Consider the following 18,220-nt stretch of genomic DNA (forward strand, 5'->3'; position numbering starts at 1 on the left):
CTTTGAAAGTAATCTTGGAATCCAGTCACAATTTAAAGTGTTTTGAGGATTTTTTCTGTAATTTTTTATTTGTTTTTCAGATATATTCAGGAGATAATAGAAGACACTGAAGGATTTTAGAATAAGAGAGCTTGATTCCTATAGTGGCCATAGATAGATTGTGCGCAATTTGCCCATAGGCCACACAAAGTGCTATACAAAGCTCAATGTCTATACCTTAGTTTTACAAATGCTAAAATTTTTCAAGTATATTTGTGTTCTGGAAATCCACTTCATTTATTGCTTTACTATTCTATCCGTTGCGAAGATCATTTGCTAGGTAGTACTTTAGTGAGGAAATTGTTTATTTACTGTATAGTTAATTAGCCCTCTTCCATTTCAGTTTGATGGTAATCTCATGGTTTTGTACTAAAATTCCATTCTGGCAACATTTTTCTATTGAGCCTCTTATTTGATGATCATTTGTTCTTGCACGAATACAGGCTGTCTACCTTTAATTTGATTGTGACTTCAGTGAAGCTGAATTCCTACACCTTTTAAAAGGACTCTAGTTTGCAATTAAATTTCCTTAAATTTGTGTTGTGATGTTTTCTGAACTTTATATCTCATTATGTCTCATTCCAGTAAAATTATAATGAGTTTTTGTGTCTGATATTGGTAGCCGCTCCCCCATCTTTTGGTCCGCACAATTTTAACCTTTAACCAAGCTAGATATTACAACGGTGCTATTATTATTTCTCTTTATGCAGCTAAATGACTACATTTATGATATTTCTGGTATCTTGTGGTACGCTACTTTGGTACCGGGATTGATTATGTACTGTATGTTTATTACCCTTCCTCAGTATTGATTTTTGTTGCTTTCAACATAAGATTTTGGGCCTATGCTCACCACCTCTCTGTGTAAGATCAAGGCCTACCTAAAATGTAAGCATTCAAAGAAAGTTTATCAATGACCTCTGCTGTTACGATGCCAAATACCTAATAATAACAATCAAAGAAAGTGTGTTTTTCTCTCGCTCAATAATTGGAGAACAAAATTGTTTAGATATAATTTTCTTGTGTAAATTTAGATTTTTCTAGTTAGGGAGCACATGGGTAATAAGAGCCTGTTCCTGAATTTAGCTGATTGCACATTATTTTTGTACTTATATGAGCTAGGCCCATTTTCTTTGAGTACTTCATTCAAGATCATGGACCCTGATATATCCTTAAACATGTATTGATGATGACATTCATTTTTTAGTTCCCATTTTAGTGTTATGATTTAAGTACTGAATTATGTATTACATTGAAGTATTGTACTGTAATCTCATACTATAAACTACTATACTTATTTAAGTATTACGTATAGCAAAGTGCCCTTATATTAGATTTTTCCAGATACTCCCACTCTACGTAAAATATGTGGCATCGACTAATACGATGCAAGGGGAATCCCTTTGTAGTAAGGGACGAGTCTTTGATTCCTGTGTTGCTACGTAGAATTTCCACCACTGGACATCTTTTATTTAAGGATTCCACACAAAGTGCTTCAGAAGTAAAAGTTAACATTGAAGAAGGTAAGTTTAGGAACTAGTTAATGTGGTACTTTATTGACCTGTTGATACAGCCAAACTTTTATTATTTACTCATTGAAGCATTGGATATCTTTGAAATGTGCTTATAAATGTATGACTTTACCTGATGTTTATCAACTTGGAGGCTGTAACCTTATCTTAATAGTTTCTTTTGCTCTTTTTATTTGGAATTCCAAGGTCATGTTTTCAAGGTTGCATTATCTTTGTTCTTATGTAAAATTCTTCCCTTATGAAAGCATACATTTGTGATAATTTTTTTATGTTTTCCAGATGGGCAAAATAAGCAAAATGTTGAAGAAAAGTTTTCCTCTGAATCTCCAAAGCAGCTACTTGAAAACTCTACTCCTAATATAGATGAAGCGCCTCTTAGCCCAGACGACATATGGAGTGATGGGCCTTACCCTAGGAATAGTAGCTATAGGTGAAATTTTTCTTTTTTTTTCTAGAAAATTTTTCCTTTTTTAACAGGGTAACTGAATCATAGTATGGGCTAAGTTTGGCTAAAATCCTTTTAATTTCTATGGATGCAATATCGATTCTGGTCGTGAAGTTTGTATTACTAGCCTGTGATTTGTTACTATTTTATTATTTAGTTTTAACTGTTAGATAACTAAAGAGTAGTTTTTGATGAATGCCTTAATGACTACAGATATGTAATTGCTTGATATTCTTCTGAGTAGTTCTCTTGGGCCATTAATTTTTAGATTAGATACACATGATATGTGAGTTTGGCTCTGAGAACAAAGCCCATTGGTATTGCAGATAATGCTACTGTCTTTGCAGTCATTTCATCACCGGACTGTTGATCTAGAGTTGGTGCATCAGTGTCATATTATTATTACTTTTTAAATATTTAACTTAGCCGGTGAATATATATAGCTGCAACTCTGTTGCTCGACAGACAAAAAAACAGTAAAACTCGCCAGCGATCGCTATACTGTACAGGTTGCGGGTGTGCCCACCAGCGCCAACTGTCGGCCAGATACCATACTCGATGTAAACAAAGACTCAATTTCTTCTCTGTCGACGTGTCGACAAGACGTACTTTACTCGCTGTTGAAACCTGGAGTCTTTCCCATCATATTTGGTGAAGTACTTTGATTTGGTTATGAGCTTTCGCAGTACAGGGTTTTTCTTCAAATAAATCTTTGAACTCTTTTTTGTATCGGATTCATTGTTGATGACTTAGATCGTTTTTTGGAATTTTCCCTTGACCAATTCAAAATGGCTGACCTTTCACAAGTTCCCAAGTTTAGAAAATGCAATGCTAGGGACTGTCATAGGCGTCTTCCAAAGGCTTCTCTCGACCCTCACACTGTTTGTTCCAATTGTCGGGGTAAAACCTGTCAATTGGAAGATCGGTGTGAGGAATGCGTGGACCTTTCGGAAATCGATTTTATCGAATTTGAGAAGTATACACGCAGACTAGAGAGAGATAGGGTAAGGAGAAGTTCTTCTAGGTCGGTAGATTTTTCCTCTCCTCATGCCCCTCAACCTAATCCTTCCCCTGTAGTGGTTGTTCCTAACCCCCCTCCTAGCACTCAGGAACCCTCCATGGCTGACATGATGCGTGCTATCCATGCCTTGGAGGAGAGAGTTGAGTCCCTCGCAAGTGACCGCAATCAACTCATGGCGGATGTTAAGGAACTAAAGTGCCAAAGTGCCACGGGAAGGGATAAAGTGCCTAGTGTTTCTCAAAGTGTTGTGAACAATGTTGCGCTTGAGGGTTCGTCTGTTCGTGCCTGTCGTCCTCCTAGTCCGGGACCTCTTGCAAGCTCCCAAGCCCAGGGGAGAAGCAATGTCGTACGACGCATGGGTTCGAGAGGCCTTGATCAGCGAACAGACGTTCCCTCTATGGTATCAGGCGTATCTCCCCAAGATCGCCCCTACCAACGTAAGACGAGAGAGCCCGTTTTTACCTCGTCGTCCGAAGGTGTTTCTCGTAAGAAACTTTGGACCAAGGTCTCACGACCTTTGAAGTGTAAGTCGGTCCCTTCAGGACAAGTCCAACGTCCCGGTTGTAGCCACTGGGTCAGTTCGGACTCGTTGCCGTCATCTGATGACTGCTCGCCGCCTAAGAGAGGCAAAGCGGTACCGCCTCAGTCGCTCACCCCGTCTGTTGCCGCACCTGCTGCCGTAGACCCTAAATGGGTATTGCTACAGGACATGCAGTCCAAGCTTGCGTCCTTGATGGAGGACTTCAATGCGGAGAAGGTTGCTGCTGAACCTTCTGGCCAACAACCATCCAAGCGGTCTGTTGTGCGTCCTGTTGACGCTGAGGTTACTTTCTCGCGTCTACCAGTTGAGGTTGTACCCCAACCGATGCGACCCAGTGTGGTTTGCCAGCCGCACGTTGACGTTAGGCGACGCACGGAGGTGGTTGTTGACGTTCAGGACGTTCAACAACCATCAGAGGTGACTTGTTTTGACGCGGTGCGTCAACCTCCGCAACCCGGTATGGTGTTGACTGCACAACCCAGACGGTCTAAACAGTCTCGGGTGGACGCTGTGCGTCCTCGCGCACCCATGGTTGTTGACAGTTCACTGACTGGGCAGCAGTTCCATGACGTTGCGTCCGGATCCGTCACGCATGCACCAGTGCGACCGGACTCAGCGAGCCAAACGTTGCCCACTCCGTTGCCGTTTCCTCATCAGTTTTCGGATGAGGAACTATCAGATGAGGACGTTGCTGAACCGCAAGAGGATCAACCTTCAGAACTTGACGAACCTAAGGCAACTCAACCATCATTGGACTTTAGAAAAGTCATGGCTGTACTTAAGGAGTTGTTCCCTGACCACTTTGTTTCTGTGGCTCCTCGTTTGCCGCCGTCAGAGTTTGTGTTAGGCGTGCCTGCTACCACACCTGCCTTTACTAGACTCGTTCTCTCTCGTTCATCCAAGAGAGCTTTGCGGCTGTTGGGAGATTGGCTAGAAACTAAGAAGAGTTTAGGAAAGACAGCATTTGCCTTTCCCCCATCTAAACTCTCGTCTAGATCGAGCGTCTGGTATGCCACGGGAGAAGTTCTCGGCTTGGGAGTTCCTGCCTCTGCCCAGGGCGACTTCTCAAGTCTTGTAGACTCTCCCCGCCGCCTTGCCATGAGACGCTCGAAGATTTGTTGGTCACCATCGGACCTGGACCACCTTCTTAAAGGGATTTTTAGGGCTTTCGAAGTCTTTAACTTCCTAGACTGGTGCCTAGGAGCCCTGAGCAGGAAGATCTCTTCTGCAGATAAGGACGTTTCTTTGCTCATTATGTCCTGCATGGACAAGGCCGTCCGTGATGGGTCCAACGAGCTAGCCGCCTCATTCACGTCCGGAGTCCTGAAGAAGCGAGAGTCTCTATGTTCTTTCCTGTCTGCTGGAGTGACGCCATGCCAAAGATCCGAGCTTCTCTTTGCTCCCCTTTCCAAGTGCCTGTTTCCTGAAGTCTTGGTAAAGGAAATTGCCTTATCTTTAGTTCAGAAGGACACCCACGATCTAGTTGCGTCCTCGGCTCGCAAAGCTCCCCCTTTGCCTACATTGTCTGCTAGACCGAGGTTAGACACTCCAGCGTCTCGCTTTATTCCGCCCTTTCGTGGCAGAGCCTCCAGCAGAGGAGGTGCTCGTGCCGAAGGGAAGCGAGGGAAGAGGAAAGGATCCAAGTCCTCTAAGGGCAGAGTCTGACTGCCCGCAACTTCAGACAGCAGTAGGAGCCAGACTCAAGAACTTCTGGCAAGCCTGGGAGAAGAGAGGCGCAGATCAACAATCTGTAAAGTTGCTCAGAGAGGGGTACAAGATCCCGTTTGTACGCAAACCCCCTCTAGCGACGTCCCCCATCGATCTCTCTCCCAGGTACAGAGAGGAAGAAAAGAGACAAGCCCTGAAACTGGAAGTGTCTCTTTTGCTAGAGAAGGGAGCGGTGGTCAAAGTCTCGGACCTTCAATCACCGGGGTTTTACAACCGTCTCTTCCTAGTATCAAAGAAGACAGGAGGGTGAAGACCGGTGCTAGACGTCAGTGCTCTGAATGTCTTTGTCACAAAGACGAAGTTTTCCATGGAGACCACAAAGTCAGTCTTAGCAGCGGTCAGAAAGGAAGACTGGATGGTCTCGCTAGACCTAAGGGACGCCTACTTCCACATCACCATTCACTCAGACTCCCAACCTTTTCTGAGATTCGTCTTCGAAGATGTGGTTTACCAGTTTCGGGCCCTGTGCTTTGGCCTAAGCACAGCTCCTCTCGTATTTACGAGGCTGATGAGGAATGTGGCCAAATTCCTCCACTTATCGGACATCCGAGCCTCCCTTTATTTGGACGACTGGCTTCTCAGAGCCTCTTCCAGTCGTCGCTGTCTGAAGGATCTCAAGTGGACTCTAGATCTGACCAAGGAATTGGGACTCCTAGTCAATTTGGAAAAGTCGCAGCTGGTCCCATCCCAAACTATTCTGTATTTAGGGATGGAGATTCACAGTCAAGCTTTTCGGGCTTTTCCGTCGGCCCCCAGAATAGATCAAGCCCTGTTTTCCATCCAGAAGATGCTGAAGAAAGAACGCTGCTCAGTCAGGCTGTGGATGAGTCTGGTAGGGACGCTGTCATCCCTGGAGCAATTTGTATCACTAGGAAGACTACACCTCCGTCCTCTGCAATTCCATCTGGCTTTCCACTGGAAAAAGGACAAGACGCTAGAGGCGGTCTCGATCCCGATTTCCGGAAAGATGAAGTCTTGTCTGACTTGGTGGAAGGACAATATCAACCTAAGAGAGGGTCTTCCCCTGGCTATTCAGTTACCCAACCACGTTCTCTTCTCGGACGCATCGGACTTGGGCTGGGGCGCGACGCTGGACGGTCGGGAATGCTCAGGTCTGTGGAACTCGAGTCAGAGGAGCATGCATATCAACTGCAAGGAGCTGTTGGCAGTTCATCTGGCCTTGAAAAGCTTCGAGTATCTCCTTCGAGGCAAAGTGGTGGAAGTAAACTCGGACAACACCACGGCCTTGGCGTACATCTCCAAACAAGGAGGTACCCACTCACTGACGTTGTACGAGATCGCAAGGGACCTGCTCATCTGGTCAAAAGATCGAGACATCTCCCTAGTAACGAGGTTCATCCAGGGCGACTTGAACGTCATAGCAGATTGTCTCAGTCGGAAAGGGCAAGTAATTCCAACCGAATGGACCCTCCACAAGGATGTGTGCAAGAGACTTTGGGCCACTTGGGGTCAACCAACCATAGATCTCTTTGCAACCTCGCTGACCAAGAGGCTTCCAATCTATTGCTCTCCAGTCCCGGACCCAGCAGCAATACATATAGATGCCTTCCTCCTAGATTGGTCACATCTGGATCTCTACGCATTCCCACCGTTCAAGATTGTCAACAAGGTACTGCAGAAGTTCACCTCTCACGAAGGGACAAGGTTGACGTTAGTTGCTCCCCTCTGGCCCGCGAGAGAATGGTTCACCGAGGTACTTCGATGGTTTGTAGACGTTCCCAGAAGTCTTCCTCTAAGAGTAGACCTTCTACGTCAGCCGCACGTAAAGAAGGTACACCAAAGCCTCCACGCTCTTCGTCTGACTGCCTTCAGACTATCGAAAGACTCTCGAGAGCTAGAGGCTTTTCGAAGGAGGCAGCCAGTGCGATTGCTAGAGCAAGGAGAGCGTCTACCATTAGAGTCTACCAATCGAAGTGGGAAGTCTTCCGAGACTGGTGCAAGTCAGTTTCTGTATCCTCGACCAGTACCTCTGTAGCCCAAATAGCTGATTTTCTCTTATACCTGAGAAAAGGACGATCCCTTTCAGCTCCCACTATCAAGGGCTACAGAAGCATGTTGGCATCGGTCTTCCGGCATAGAGGCTTAGATCTTTCCAACAATAAAGATCTGCAAGACCTCCTTAAGTCTTTTGAGACCACTAAGGAGCGTCGTTTGGCTACTCCTGGGTGGAATTTAGACGTGGTACTAAGATTCCTCATGTCAGACAGGTTTGAGCCTTTACAGTCAGCCTCCCTGAAAGATCTCACTCTTAAGACTCTTTTCCTGGTATGCTTAGCCTCGGCTAAAAGAGTCAGTGAGATTCATGCCTTCAGCAAGAACATCGGATTTTCGTCGGAAAAAGCTACTTGTTCGCTGCACCTTGGTTTTCTAGCCAAAAATGAGCTGCCTTCTCGGCCTTGGCCTAAATCTTTCGATATTCCCAGCTTATCGGAGATCGTAGGCAATGAACTAGAAAGTGTCTAATGCCCTGTTAGAGCTCTTAAGTTCTATTTAAAGCGTACTAAACCTTTACGAGGCCAATCTGAAGCTTTATGGTGTTCAGTTAAGAAACCATCCTTGCCTATGTCAAAGAATGCTTTGTCATACTTTATCAGATTGTTAATACGAGAAGCTCATTCACATCTGAGTGAGGAAGACCGAGCTTTGCTTAAGGTTAAGACGCACGAAGTTAGAGCTGTAGCAACTTCCGTGGCCTTTAAGCAAAATAGATCTCTGCAAAGTATAATAGATGCAACCTATTGGAGAAGCAAGTCAGTGTTCGCGTCATTTTACTTGAAAGATGTCCAGTCTCTTTACGAGAACTGCTACACACTGGGACCATTCGTAGCAGCGAGTGCAGTAGTGGGTGAGGGCTCAACCACTACAATTCCCTAATTCCATATCCTTTTAATCTGTCTCTTGAAATGTTGTTTTTTATGGGTTGTCCGGAAGGCTAAGAAGCCTTTCGCATCCTGGTTGATTTGGCAGGTGGTCAAAGTCATTTCTTGAGAGCGCCCAGATTAGGGGTTTGATGAGGTCCTGTTGTATGGGTTGTAGCCCTTGATACTTCAGCTCCTAGGGGTCTGTCAGCATCCTAAGAGGATCGCGAGGCTCCGTAAGGAAGACGTACTTACAAGGCAGAGTAATCGTCTAAGTCGACTTCCTTACCAGGTACCTATTTATTTTGTTTTTGTTATATTGATAACTTCCAAAATGAAATAAAAACTCTTAGCTTATACGATGTAAACATATTTAACTGGTCTCTACCCACCACCCTGGGTGTGAATCAGCTATATATATTCACCGGCTAAGTTAAATATTTAAAAATGATATTTTAATTATAAAATAAATTTTTGAATATACTTACCCGGTGAATATATAAATTAAATGACCCTCCCTTCCTCCCCAATAGAGACGCAGTGGGATGAGAAGAAATTGAGTCTTTGTTTACATCGAGTATGGTATCTGGCCAACAGTTGGCGCTGGTGGGCACACCCGCAACCTGTATAGCGATCGCTGGCGAGTTTTACTGTTTTTTTGTCTGTCGAGCAACAGAGTTGCAGCTATATATATTCACCGGGTAAGTATATTCAAAAATTTATTTTATAATTAAAATATCATATTATTACTACTACTACTACTAGAACAATGATAATTGGAAAAGCAGGATGCTATAAGCTCAAGGGCTCCAACAGGGAAATACCCCATTGAGGAAAAGGAATTAGTCAAAAGTATAGAATATCTTAAGATCAGTAACAGTGTTAAAATAGATCTTCCATATACAGAATAAACTATTGTAGAGACTTATGTCAACCTGTTCAACATCAAAACATTTGCTGCAAGTTTGAAATTTTAAAGCTCCACCGATTCAACTGCTTGATTACCCGGTAGGATTACGCAGTAGGAAGATCATTCCACAATCTGGTCACAGCAGGAATAAAACTTTAGAATACATTACTTAGTAATACAGTTTTGAGTCATCTGATGGAGATGGCACAACTGTTAGAATTACCTACCTACCTAGTGCTACATATAAGTTGGTACAGTTTGTGAAGATCTGAATGCAAAGAATAGTCAGAATTATGAAAATTCATATGCAATTTGCATAAAGAACTAATTGAATAATTGAATGACACTACTGGATATTAATATCAGATCAGGAATAAGAAATTTAATAAGACCACAAGTTTTTGTCCAACAAATTAAGATGAAAGTCAACAGCTGGAGCCCAGACAGAAGAAAAATACTCAAAGCAGGGTAGAATGGAAGAATTAAAACTTTTCTTCAGGATATATTGATCCCCAAAATTCAGGATATATTGATCACCAATATTATTAAAGACATTCTCAATAAACCAAATTTTTTGTGCAATTAAAGAAGAAACTGATTGAATGTCTCTCAAAAGTAAATTTTCCATTGAGAATCACTCTTGAAATTTTGGGGGATTTGTATATACTATAGTTAAGGAAACCTTATCGAGGCAGAGATGTAGATGTTATGGAGCTGCAAACCATTTTATTTCTACTAGGTAGTAGGTTGGTCAAGGCACCAGCCACCTGTTGAGGTACTACCACTTGTGTTATTTGGTCTTTTGACTGGCCAGATGGTACTACATTGGAGCTCCCTCTGGTTACTGCTCCTTTTTCCTTTACCTGCACATACACGGAATACTCTTGCCTGTTCTTTTAAACAATCTCCTCTTGTGTACACCTGACTACAGTAAGATAACTAAAAAATTCTTCTTCACTGAAGAGGTTAAGTACTGAACTGTAATTCAGTTGCTATTTTCCACTTGACAAGGGTAGATGAGAGACTTTTTGCCATGGTAAGCACCTCTTCTCGGAGAAGGACACAACAAAATCAGATCATTGTTCTCTAGTCTTGGGTAGTGCAATAGCCTCTGTACTATGGTCTTACACTATAGTGGGTTAGAGTTTTTTCCCTTGAGGGTACACTCAAGCACACTAAACAGATTTTGGGCGAAGCGAAAAATCTATTTTTGGGTGAGGTAGCCATGACGTCCTGATGGAAGTTTCCTTCAGTAGCTTCCTTGGGTATATATGACTACAGTAGATATTCCCAGAGAATTAAACTAAAGGTTTCACAGAATTCTAACTTCTGGCGCGAGTACCCATGAGGTTTCCCTTAAGGGTATCGTATAATAACGGGACGTATGCTTGACACGCCACATAGCTATCTGCACCCCACATAGCGTTTACGCTTCGATGGGGAGTGTGGCAAGTATGGGAGGAGCTGTTGCTAAGCTCTCCTACTGCGTTACTGTTACGGTACCTAGCGATGTAAACAAACGGCCGCCATCTTGACTGACGTCACATCCGCACGCCTATCCTCATTCCTTCCGGCGTCTCTGTCAGCCTCCATGATACAATAAGAAAGGGAGGGGCCTAACAGGCCAGAATAGAGAAGCAGGGCGGGTGCATCAGGACGTCATGGCTATCTCGCCCAAAAATAGATTTTTCGCTTCGCTCAAAATCCGCTTTTTGGGCTCAAGCCATGACGTCCTGATGGAAGTGTACCAGAGAATTAGTGTATCGTGGATTTTTCCCATTTTAGTAGTGCCTTCGACTTCTAAACAATATTCCTTTGGTCTGATGACCTTAGAGACCGTGACATCTCCGTTACATGTCACTACCAATGGCATAAACTATGACATGGCTTCCTGCCCCCCTGGCAGGGAAGTCCTATTTGGACGAAAGGAACGTCTTAAAGTAACCTGATGAAGAAAACTCACCTGTAGACGAGGATCTTGTCGGTCTCGCAGACAGATCAGGAAAGTTAAGTACTTGTGTTGGAACAAATATTTTGCTTTTCTTTAGGTGAGTATATAGCAGACATAAGCAATATTATAACATGAATTATAATAAAGGTCAAAATAGGGGCAATAAAACTCTTTAACAGTAATGTATTTCATATAGTAGGGCGAAATAAGACGCATATGATAGCAAAATTTCTATTTTATTCAGGAAAATATTCGTGTTAATATGAAATAAGGTAAATAAATTACAGTAAAATTGTTGGTTAACAACCATAGACTAAAGACTACATAAGACGAGGGTATGGAATCTGAAAAGGAAGAACTTGCCATTACACACATAGGTTCCAAAGGAACTATAAGGTCTTTTAAAGTCTTAATTACACTTCATGTCCAAATAAACATGTGGCACACGTGTTCAAGTGTATGTTACTTCACCTTGTAGAAGAACAGTCTCTCGTAACACTAGGTGGCACTTAAAATCACTATGCATCGCACTAGGGTCAACACAGGCACCCGCTGAGTTAGAGTCCCGAAATAACTCGCTGTCCTATGCAGCACTAAGCAGCAGGTGTTAATACACTATCTGCGGCTACCACGAATCTCTTGAGTTCATGCACCTGCTTCGCATAGTGTTTGAAAAACACTCTTGAGGATTTCCAGCCTGTGAAAGATCGAAGGCTTTCGAAATCCATTGCTTGAATGAAAGAAATTAAGGGAAGAGGCGACTTTTCTGGGATCATGACCTGCGGGTGTAATGTCAGGATCCGCTCTGCGAATAAAGTAGGTGATCTTCGCCCCTAGTTGTTTGAGTGACAAATTACTTCCTGATGTTTCTCCTTTAAAGAGTTGTCCTCCGCCAAAGTCTGAAGTTCTTCAAAGATAGACCTTTAGACTCTCCACTGGGGATAGAGAGACATCTTTTTCAGAGAGCAGATTCTCCAGGGACCCCACCTCTTAGTGGGGAGTTCATTTTTAGCGAGAAATGTTGGGTCAGGGAAGAGGGTAAGTTCCCCTGTTTCGGCAAACTGTATCTGGCCCTCTTCTCTAGATAAAGCCACTATTTCACTGACTCGGGCTCCCGAGGTGAGAGCAAAAAGGAAAATCACTTTTTGAGTCAAGTCTTTCAGATGGCATTATTCATTGTCCAGGCTAGAGGCAAAATGGAGCACCTTACCAGGAGATGGGTCTCGGTGGAGGTGCAGGACGGAGTTTAGCACATGCCTTTGGAAGTTTGTTAAAGATTTCGTTGGACAGGTCTATCTGGAAGGCATAAAGTAATGGTCTTGTCAAGGCCGATTTACAAGTGGAAATCGTATTGGCTTGTCCATGAAGGTGAATGAAGAAGGACAGACAAAAATCTATGGAGATTTCCGTAGGGTTTTTGCCTTGACGAAAGACACCCACTTCTTCCAGGATGACTCGTATTGCCTTCTGGTGGACTTTGTTTTGTATTCCTCTAGAAAGTCTAAACATTTCTTCGAGATTCCAAACCTTTTCTTCACGGCTAGGGAGAGAAAATCATGAGATGAAGGTCTCGGGTTTTCCTTGATGAAGCGAAGACAGTCGACTTCTGAACCTGCTGGGAGAGAACTGAGTCCGGCAGAGGGATCAGCTTGGGCTGTAGCTCCAGGACTAGAGGGAACCAGTTGCTTCGGGGCCACTTGGGTGCCACTAGGGCTGCTGTTCCCTTGAAGGATCTCGGCTTGGTGAGGACTTTCAGCAGAAGGTTGGGTGGAGGGAACAGGCAAATCTTGGACCATCTGTTTCAGTCCAGGGACATGGCGTCCACCGCTTCCGCTCTGGGGTCCTCGTATGGGGCCACGTAAAGAGGAAGTTGGTTGTTGTCGCTCGTCGCGAAGAGGTCGATCTGCAGTTCCGGGACTTGATGGGAGATGAAGGAGAATGATCTTGCGTCTAGGGACCATTCCGACTCTATGGGGCTTGTCCTCGATAGAGCATCCGCCGTCACGTTGCGGAATCATTGTAGGCGAACTGCTGAGAGGTGCCATCTCTTCTTGTCCGCTAGGCGGAAGATGGGTAAAAGTACTTGGTTGAGTTGGGGGCGATCGTGAGCCCTGATGGTTGAGATATCTGACCACAACGGCGTTGTCCATAGTTAGACGGATGTGGATCGAAGGACAAGGGGACAGTTTCTTCAGGGTAAGAAGAACCGCCATGGCCTCCAAGATGTTGTGAAACGTCTTGAATAGGTGAGACCACGTTCCTTGAACTTGTCGCTGGTGGGAGTAACCCCCCCCCATCCTTCTAGCGAGGCATCCGTGTGGATGATGACCGACGGAGGAGTTGGTTGAAGAGGAACTGATCTTTTCAGGTTCTTTGCCTCCAACCACGGCTTTAGGAGTGAGCGAAGCCTTGTTAGCAGAGGTCTCTTTGAGATATCTTCGAGCGATGGATGCATTTCTTCTCCAGACTCCCGATGCATCTTTTAGCTGTGCTCGTAGCACTGGGTCTGTCACTGAGGCGAACTGGAGGGAGCCGAGTACTTGTTCTTGTTCGCGCCTTGAAATCCGTTTGGATTTTAGAAGTCTCTTGACAGATTCCGCTATTTCCTTCCTTTTCTTCAGAGGGATGGAAAGACGGTGTGACTGAAGGTTCCAATGGATTCCCAGCCATTGAAACTTCTGAGCTGGAGACAGTCGAGACTTTTTGGTGTTGATTTTGAAACCCAGATGTTCCAGGAACTGGGTCACCTTTTTGCAGGCACGCGAGCATTCTTCTGACGGTGCCGCCCAAACCAGCCAATCGTCTAGGTAAGCCATCACCTGGACGCCTTGAAGGCGTAGCTGTTGGACGACCGTGTCTGCGAGCTTCGTGAAGATTCTTGGGGCCACGTTGAGTCCGAAGGGCATGGCCCTGAAGGCATACTGTCTTCGTTGAAGCCTGAATCCTAGGTAGGAGGAAGCCTGGTGATTCATTGGAATGTGCCAGTAGGCGTCCACCAGGTCTATTGAGACTGGGTAAGCCTTGTGAGGCAGTAGGGCTCTTATATGTTGAAGAGTCAGCATCTTGAATTCGTTGTTCGCAATGAACTTGTTGAGAGGGGACTAGTCCAGAATGACTCTGAGTTTGTCTGAGTCTTTCTTGGGAACACAGAATAGTCTTCCCTGGAACTTGGTGGACTTTACCCTCTTGATCACCTTCTTGTTCAAGAGTTCTAGGGCATATTCTTCCAGGATGGGGGTTGAGTGTCGGAAGAATTGGTGGAAGGTTGCAGGTGGTGTTATCCAGCTCCACCCTAGTCCCTTGTTGACGATGCTGTGGACCCAAGGATCGAAGGTCCAACGATCCTGGAAGTGGCGGAGTCTTCCTCCCACCGAAAGCACTTCATGGCTTCTGGTTTCCCGAGGGTTTACCACCTCGGCCGCCTGCTCCCCTTCATCCTCTCCCTCTGGATGAACGTCGAGAGGAGTCTTTGCCGGAGCCTCTACCTTTGGGGCGAAAGGTAGTGGATTGCCTTTCATAGGCTGGGGTAAAGACTGGTGACTGGGCCACCTAGGTAAGCTAGAAAGGAGGTAGGAAAGACACATATTTGTGCATCCCACCCAGCCAATTGCCGTGACCCCACACTGTAACTAATTCGAGAGGGCCGTCATGGGCTCTGGGAGGAGGAAGAACATCCGTGCTGGATGAGCCAAGCTTAGGCTTCCTCTGGGGAATTAGGTACGGTGAGAGGGGGAAGCTGAATTCATTCAGTGTATAAGAAAGGGAGGGATAAGCTAAGCCCCCTTATCAGATTAGGTCCCGGCAAGAGACTGCGCATGGATGCGCAGAATATGCTGGAAATATTTTACTGTACAACTATACACAATAGTTTTCAGACTAGGGTATAAATATACCATAGGTAGTGAACCCTCGCTACTTCGCGGTTCGACCATCGCGGATTCACCACTTCGCGGATTTTTTTCATAACCCATGTATATACATATATCGCGGATTTTCCGGAAATATCGAAAATACCGCGATGTGACCGATGGTGCGAGATTGGAGAAAGTAAGGAAAATTGAATCATGACTGATTTTCAATATAAATGAAACTTTGAGGAGCAACAAAGATATCATTTGTTAGAGAGATAGAGAGAGGTAAGGAATGGGAGGTAGTGAAAAGTAGCCCACAGAGGTAGAGAGAGGTAGAGGTAGAGAGAGGTAGAGGTAGAGAGAGGTAGAGGTAGAGAGAGGTAGAGGTAGAGAGGTAGAGGTAGAGAGGTAGAGGTAGAGAGAGAGAGGTAGAGAGAGAGAGAGGTAGAGAGAGAGAGAGGTAGAGAGAGAGAGAGAGAGATGGAGGGGGGTTTAAATGTAATAAACAAAAGAATTTGATATGTTATAACACATTGGTGCTTATGTAATATCAACTGTATACTGTAGATGGTTTGAATAAGTTAAGAAATGGTATAAACGATACTTTGTTAGTGTATTCGTACACACTCAAGAGCGGCAGCTAGATGACAGCTAATCTAATCACAGCCAAAAGTAAAACAAAAAGTCAACAATACTCGATTTTTAAAACACACCCGAAATTTAAAAACAAAAGTACACGCTTTCTTAATGTGCAATTAACTATTTAAAGAGTGGTAATTTTCTAGAATAAAATAATATTTCCCAAAAAAATAGTGGTTTGCTGATGAAATCGGATGCCGTATTTTTAGCTATGATTGAAATGGATGTAGACTCGGCCTAATTTTTTCGTTTCGTATTTAATTGACACTAAGAAAACTAATTTTAGTTTCTTCATCTAAATGTAAGTATTGTATAACACGAAGAGAGAGAGAGAGAGAGAGAGAGAGAGAGAGAGAGAGAGAGAGAGAGAGAGAGAGAGAGAGAGAGAGAGAGAGAATGAATCAGCTGTTGTAATCAAATGGCGTGTTTTGTTTTGTGAGAATTTCATTGCCACGACTATAACAACAACATACTGTACTGAACTTTACAGTATTATACAGACTACTGTAATATGATAAAGTAAAATATTTGTAATCTATTTTATATGAAATGGGGCTATTTTTTTTGTTTAAAATTTACATTTACGTATGTAAAACAACTCTCTCTCTCTCTCTCTCTCTCTCTCTCTCTCTCTCTCTCTCTCTCTCTCTCTCTCTCTCTCTCTCTCTCTCTCTCTCTCGTAGATTGTTTTCCTGCTTTGCTACGTATGTATAATTTTATATAGATACGGTAAATAATATTTGTAATAACATATTTTATAAAAGCTTTTACTGTTAATATCATTATTTATCACTTTCATCATGCACGTTAAATTCCTTAGTTTGTTTACTGAGCGTACTTTATGACGCCGTCGTTTCAGGCGGCGTCATAAAGAAAAACATTTCATTTGGAAGTCCTAAGAAAAATTAAGGTAAAACATTAGTAATAACCAAATCAACATACTGTACTGAATAATCAATATAATCAATGCAAAAACTAACCTATACACAGATGTGTAAATGCGTTTGTTTCTTCATTATAATCAGAGATAAACGTAAACAAAACATTGGTTGCCATTTTTTATCGTGCTTTTTGGCGTGTTTAGGAAACACATGATATAAAGTCGCCTTTAATATTTGTGCCTGTTTTAGTTTAGGGTACGTTAGTACATGCATTAAGTGTTCTGTACATTAAAGGGTAGTTTGTTAACAGTACTACGTACAAGGGAAGGTTTTAACAGTCTGAATATACATGTTAAATAAATAGGTAAATATGGTGTCACTACTTCGCGGATTTTCACCTATCGCGGCCGGGTCTGGAACCTATCTACCACGATAAACGAGGGTTCACTGTACTGGCTATTATCCATAGCTGCACAATAATCGCTGCCGGCACCGGGCCGGCAGGAGGAAGGAGTGACTGTCCACTGTAAAGCCAAGATTGGTGGCGCCGGCAGCCTGGCGGAATGCCGGAAGCTCGACTAGCGCCGGAAAGTCCCCATCAAGGTGGGACCCTTCCAAGCCATCAGTCTATGTGGCAGAGAGAGAGGGTGACACCGTAAGGTGATGGCAGATCGCCGGCAAGCCGGCGGCCCCCGGCAGCCGGTAGGTGACCGGCAACGTGATACCGACATTGACATCATTCAGTGAGACAGGTAGGATACCGAAGACACTGACGGCTGGCGCCGGCAGAGTGGAGGCGGCAGTGGACCGACACTGAGAGAGAGAGGGATAGGATAAGAGGAGAGAGAGGGAAGGGTAATACTCAGTACCCATCCCCTTCTTCCTGCGGAAGAAGTGTTCAAATGGAAGGGAGCGGGCGCGACCTTCCATCCGGCGGCAGAGAGCTGGCAGTCGGCTATTGTTGGCAGTGGCGGCCCAAGGGAGGACCGAAGAACACTCAAGAAGGGAGGTCCTCCGCTGGCAGACCAACCGTCGTATGCTACCCCATAGTTCGACTATATGAGGGAAGCGTAGCAGTACGGACTAACCAACGAAAGGACCGAGCCGAACCCACAACCCGCTGGCGCGCGGTGGAGGTGTAGGACGGCGGACAGGGGTGTGATGGCTAGCCAACACAAAAGGGATAGAGGGGGAGGGGAAAGGGTCCTGAGAGTGGGTGTAGGGGGGAAGCGTAGCTCCCACCAACACTCCCAGGGGTGGGGATTCTGTTCAGGGCTAGCCTGTCTAGGTAGGAAGAGTCCATTCTTCAGCCTAGGGTAGGTTAACACAGAGTAGGTACAGCACTAGTGTCCTGTCCTAAACTATAAAGAAGCAGAATCCCCTTGGACTGCCTAACCTAGGCTAGGTGAGCTAGTCTCCTAGACCAGGAAAGACAGGGGTAGGGCAAGTCGCTAGGCCACAGGGAGGAAGGGTCGTAACCCAACCAAGTGTGGACTAGGGGGAAGGGCAGAGCCCCACCACCTTCGCCCTCCAGCAGGGACCAGAAGGAGAGTACATTCTCCTAAAGGAGAGCTGGGGGCGAACGACTGGTACTTTGAGGTTCTGTTCCAAACTCAAAGCTTGTTGTTGTTGAAGATTGCCTGGCCCTTTTGGCCAGACACAGGCTCTTGCAATCTTGCACCCCGTAGGTGTTTTGGTAGGATTTTTTGGGGATAGGTAATTGGGGTGCGGAGTATTCTGCAACTTTTATTTTTAGGATATTGGGTTAGGTTTTGGGTTGAGGATGGTAACAGGCAATATTAA

General features: G+C 44.5%; 1 protein-coding gene across 1 annotated transcript in view; it reads left to right on the forward strand.

Annotated features, from left to right (window-relative positions):
* beg (malonyl-CoA-acyl carrier protein transacylase beg) overlaps nt 1-18,220 on the forward strand; it is a 130,020-nt gene that overhangs the window by 30,593 nt on the left and 81,207 nt on the right. The window contains 2 exon segments of the mRNA XM_068351999.1: nt 1,384-1,562; nt 1,851-2,001. Of these exon segments, the coding sequence (XP_068208100.1) occupies nt 1,406-1,562; nt 1,851-2,001 (308 nt within the window). The 5' untranslated portion in view covers nt 1,384-1,405.

The sequence above is a fragment of the Palaemon carinicauda genome, chromosome 28 (genome assembly GCF_036898095.1).
Source record: "Palaemon carinicauda isolate YSFRI2023 chromosome 28, ASM3689809v2, whole genome shotgun sequence".
In the NCBI taxonomy this organism is placed as follows: domain Eukaryota; kingdom Metazoa; phylum Arthropoda; class Malacostraca; order Decapoda; family Palaemonidae; genus Palaemon; species Palaemon carinicauda.